Genomic DNA, 5,216 nt, shown 5'->3' with positions numbered 1-5,216 from the left:
CCGCGCCCGAGCGAACATTTCGGTGAGGTCCGTGGGGAAATTCTTCTCGATCGAGAAGAGGAATCTGTAGGATCGGGCTCCAGTCTTCAATGCCGACATGGCGATTGACTGGTCAAGCTCCCGGATCTCCCATGTTGCGGCGGTGAACCGGTCCAAGTACTCCTTGAAGGATTCTCCCTCTGTTTGTTTGATATCAAGGAGGGAGTCGGATGTCCGCCGCTGGGGCTGGCTGGCGGCAAAGTTGCCAGCAAATTGTCTGCCGAGCTGCTCAAAGGAAGAGACAGTACTCGGCTTCAGCCCGGTGAACCAAAGCCGGGCTGGTCCTCGGAGTGTCGCCGGAAAAGCTTTGCACATCATGGCCTCCGAGGCTCCTTGTAGGGCCATTAAGACCCGGTAACTCTCCAGGTGGTCGAGAGGATCGGCCTTGCCGTTGTAGGGCTCCACCTGGGGCATCTTGAACCGTAACGGAACCGGTTCATCTTCAATCTCCGGGGAGAAGGGCGACTTCGTAGTAAACTCAAAGTCGCCATCGCGCCCCGATTTCCTGCTATGGAGTGCCTGGATTTGGCGCTCCAGCTTCTCGACCTTCCTGTCGAGTTCATCGTTCTGGAGGATTGCTGCAACGGTTCGCTCGGGTGCTGGTTGCCCTGGAACCGACTCAGCTTCTGAAGGTTGTGGCCAGCCTCCATGGCCTCTGACGGGGTGCTCTCTCCAGAGGGAGGCCTGGACTTGAGAGTCCTGACCTCGAAGGGGAAGTCCGCTTGCAGGAGGCTCCGGTTGGACTGGAGCCGGAGGAGGCGGTGCCGTTGGGATGCCCCTGGGTTGCAGGCTTTGGACAGCGGTGGCCAAGGCCTGCACCTGTTGCACCAGGGCATCGAATTGCTCCGGCCGAACTTGATGAACTGACTCAGCCGGAGGTGGTGAGTTCCGGACGGAATGCTCAGGACTAGGTGGAGGACGTCGAGAGGCGTTGGAAGCCCCTTTGCTTCTTAGCTTCATGGCAGCGAACTCGGGCCCTTCCTCTAGCGCCAACTGTTGTTGGAAATTGGACCCGGGGGCTACCGCGAAGCCGGGGAAGGAGGAGCTCCGCTGCAGGGACGGTGGTCGGCGGCGCGCCGACTGGTGACGTTCTCCTGGAGGGGTGTAAGTCCTGCAAAAAGCCGGTGGCCGGGCTCCCCGGCGCCGGCCCTCCGATGCTTAAGTCAGAGGGGGCAGATATGTGGAGAGAGCAAGGAAGAGAGTATCTGGAGAAGACAGTAGGAATATTTTGATAAGATGAAGAAGATGAAGAGGGTGATATCCTCTATTGTGTCTGTGCTGTTTGCTTCTTTTCACCCGGTCCAGGAGGGTTCTGTCCGGGGGGCCCCCCCTTTTCCCCCAGGTTTCCTTTTATAGAAGGATTTTTGTTACCTGGGAGGTGACAGGAGGTTTGTCCTCTTTTGTAATAATTGGACACGATTTGGCCCATTAATGGCGTAGTGGAGAACAGGACCGAATCGGACCGGAATCAGGGAGTTGTCACGGTCGATCGGACCTGTTGGAGTGGTTGAACCGCCGGCTGTGGTGGGCCTGGGGTCCGTGGATGGTAAGTGCATTTATTACCGAATGAACCGGCGGTCAGGGAGAGCCATACGCTCTGATGGTTCATTGATCCGGAGATCGTCTTGGGCCGCGCTCATTAAATGACTGGGTGCATCGGAGACTTGAGGGAGTCTCATGCATTAATGGCAGGTCGTGCCGAATACCTGCAGAGATCTTATGCCTTGATGGCTTGGAGATAGTGGCAGGCTGTAGTAGAGTCGCGTGTATAGCCGCCGGACCTCTCGAGAAAGCTTGGCGGGGAGGAGTATTAGTTAAGGCATCGGCTCGGCAAGGGTGCCGAGCCGAGCTGGTCGCCCAGAGGGGCGCCCTGTGGCGGGGTTGCTTCGAGTACTCCTGGTCGGCGCCCTTTGGGCGAACACCTTCTAGCCGAGCGCCTCTATTTGGCGCTGTCTCTAGTCAGCGCTTTCTAGTTGAGCGCTTCTCTGGTCGGCGTTCGCTGGTCGGCTCTTCCTATCCGAGCATCTCTACTTGGTTATTTTGATTGGGCGCCTCTTGGCGCTCTCTCTGGTCGGCGCCCTTTAGTCGAGCGTCTTCCTGGTCGGCATTCTTTAGCCGAGCGCCTTTCCGGTCGGCGCTCTCTAGCCGAGCGCCTCCGTGGCGGTATGACTTGGGGTTTTTCCCCCAACACCCACTATTGTGCAATAATTTTAATAATTATTAGATATTATTATCATATAAGAAATATTATATAATTATTATAAAATTATTAAGGAGATATTATTATAATAATATATTATAATAACTATAAATTATGTATATTGTAATAATATAGAGTATAATGATTATAATAATATTTATCCACCAAAGACCAAGCTTTTATTGTTAAAAAAACAAGTAAGAGAGAGAGAGAGAGAGAGAGAGAGAGAGAGAGAGAGAGAGAGAGGAAGCAAACATATTTTTTATTGTAAGAAATCTGAAACAAATAAAAGTAGATTTTTTGTTTCAAATTTTTTTGAAAGAAAAGTGGAAATGATACCAAATAAAGCCTTGATTAACATGGAACTTGCACCATCAATGTGCTCATATCTAGAAGCTCACCCTGTCCGTGAATTTTCGACTATTCGCACGCCCATGACGTGGAAATCTTCCAATTTGGCAGCACGCAACAAGGAAACGGTCCATTCCTTGGGCCTTCTCCAAGGCCCAGATCTTCTGATCGAGCTTGTGCAGATAGATGTTTGCAAGCACAGGTGAAAGAGGACTTCAAAGAGGCGTGCCAATAGTTGGCTTGGAAGAGCTGTACTTTGTGTTATGCCTGGGGTTTCGATTCAACTCTTTCACACTAACAGTCTCAAAAGCCAGTAAGCCACATGGGCCATCGCATCCACTGCGCCAACCCAAGGTCCCAACCCAAATGAAAACCTACGCTCCCTCCTCCAACCCGTCCCCTCAAATAAATACCCCACTGGCCCCCACAACAACCTTGTTTTCTCCTAGTCCGAACCAGTCCTCCAAAGCGAGTACGAGCTGATACCCCATCACATCACCCCCAGTAAAACTTCAAAAAAAATGTGAGCCCAAAAGTCCAACCCGCCCATAAGGCCACCTCCTTACCAAGTCTTGGCCTTCTGGTTCCAAACCAGCTGGCTCCTCCATCGAGCCCGAAGCTGGCATTCCGTGTGCCGCGTAAGAAAACGACCCGGCTCCGCCCACTTATATACGCTCCCCGTTACTCCCAACCACACAACGGTCGCTGCCACTTCCCAACTCCAAACTCGAACACTTCACAACTCGAACACTCCACAAGAAAGCGGCAATGGAGAGCCTCAGTAGCGACTCCGTGGACTCATCGATGACCCGGCGGTCGGCGTCGGACGAGGAGACATACGCGACTGTGTGGTCGGCCCCTCCGAAGCGGCGGGCCGGGCGGACCAAGTTTCGCGAGACGCGGCACCCGGTCTACAAGGGCGTCCGGCGCCGCAACGCCGACAAGTGGGTCTGCGAGGTGCGCGAGCCAAACAAGAAGTCGAGGATTTGGCTCGGGACGTTTCCCACCGCCGAGATGGCGGCACGGGCGCACGACGTGGCTGCCATGGCCCTCCGCGGCCGGTCGGCCTGCCTCAACTTTGCCGACTCTGCGTGGCTCTGCCCCGTTCCGAGCTCGTCGAACCCAAAGGACATCCGGAGGGCCGCCGTGGAGGCCGCGGAGGCCTTCCGCCCACGGACCGAGTCCGACGCTACTAAGAGCAGCGAGGATGCGGCAATGGCGATGACAGCGGGGCCATCGGTGGCGGCGGCTGATGACCCGTTCTACATGGAGGATAGTCTCGACTTTGGGATACAAGGGTATCTGGACATGGCTGAGGGGTTGCTGATCGATCCGCCGCCGATGAACGCCGATGAGGAAGAAAACGACGGCGATGTCCCACTCTGGAGCTACTCCATTTGAAGCTGGTGTGGCATTTTATGTACAGTATAATTTAAATAAGGTTACTTATGGGGGCCGGAATGACTTGTACCTGTAGTTTTTTTAAAAATGCGGTACGAGGTAAGAGTAGTTTGTTTGAAATAAATAAAGAGGGAGAAAGGTAGCCAATCAAAGAATGGCAGAGTGAGTGATGGACTAATAGGAATAGTCGAATCAAAGTTAGAGAATGGCATATAGTTTTGTATTCTGGAGTCGATATGTCTCCATAATTAATGGCAATCAGTTAGGATGCATGAAAGACCATCTTCAAATTAGAGTCATGCTGTTGTTTGAGACAGGAAATGCCAACGGTAACAATTGGATACAGGAAATATATATCCATCCTTTGAACAAAGATACTGTGGGGCCAACCATGAAGTGCTGCCTATTTTGTGGTTTGACAAACTTTTCGAAGGCTCGAGAACGTGTCCATATGATGTGAATTTCGAGAGCTCAGGAGGCTTCCGCGGCTTCGGCTGCCATTAGATTCCGTGTTTGGCGGCCGTCTGCGGCCCGTTTAGTTCGTTAGCAACTTTGACGGGGTTGCTACTTGCCACTCAATAGATAAGGCTGGCCGTTGTTTGTCTTTTTTCTAGCAAAAAACCACGCTAAAGCACCTTCTCAGAAAGCGTTTTGTGCGAGAAATCGGATCATCACCATCATGGAAGCCTGACCTTTTCAATCACAGTAACAAGTGGGATCCCGTGATTGTACTTCACCTTTTGCCTGGCCAAGTGTTGGGCAATTCCCATATTTTTCTTGAGAAATGTTGGAGAGACACAACATAGACGAAACAAATGTAATGTCAGAAAGAGTAATGCTAATGTTCCACGAAAACTTTTGCTTATAATTGGGGACGGAAAAGTGACGGAGAATAATATCGTTCCGGTGTTTTTTTTGGGTTAGGAGCCACCTTAAATTATTTACTGATTATCTCAGCACAATGGTTGTCATGAAATAATAAAAACAATTATTGTTATTTGTGATCATTTAATTATTACAACATCACTTATTCTATGAGCAAAAATATAACCATTAATAGTTAATAAAAACTAAAATTCGCTATCCAGATACTGAATTCCGTACCAGTATCATATTAGTACAGTATGGATACTATATTGTGTAAAAATTTTTTTAGTATACTATCCGTATTGGATACCAATATAGTATGCTCCGAACTATGCAGTTCGTGCCGATACGATGTATT

General features: G+C 50.8%; 1 protein-coding gene across 1 annotated transcript; it reads left to right on the top strand.

Annotated features, from left to right (window-relative positions):
- Positions 1 to 3,277: 3,277 nt before the first annotated feature.
- Positions 3,278 to 4,387, top strand: LOC103711128 (dehydration-responsive element-binding protein 1E-like). The gene has a single exon (XM_008797145.4). The coding sequence runs from the start codon at positions 3,359 to 3,361 to the stop codon at positions 3,989 to 3,991; it is 633 nt and encodes a 210-aa protein (XP_008795367.1). The 5' UTR covers positions 3,278 to 3,358; the 3' UTR covers positions 3,992 to 4,387.
- The last annotated feature ends 829 nt before the right edge of the window (positions 4,388 to 5,216 follow it).

The sequence above is a fragment of the Phoenix dactylifera genome, chromosome 6 (genome assembly GCF_051530095.1).
Source record: "Phoenix dactylifera cultivar Ajwa chromosome 6, Ajwa_hap1_PhDact_Kaust_v1.1, whole genome shotgun sequence".
Lineage (NCBI taxonomy): Eukaryota > Viridiplantae > Streptophyta > Magnoliopsida > Arecales > Arecaceae > Phoenix > Phoenix dactylifera.
The sequence above is the reverse complement of the archived record's forward strand: the minus strand, read 5'-3'. Positions and strand labels throughout refer to the sequence as shown.

What these genes read in the sequence shown, in the direction of transcription:
- LOC103711128 (XM_008797145.4), top strand. Translation starts at nt 3,359, where the DNA reads ATGGAGAGCCTCAGTAGCGACTCCGTGGACTCATCGATGACCCGGCGG.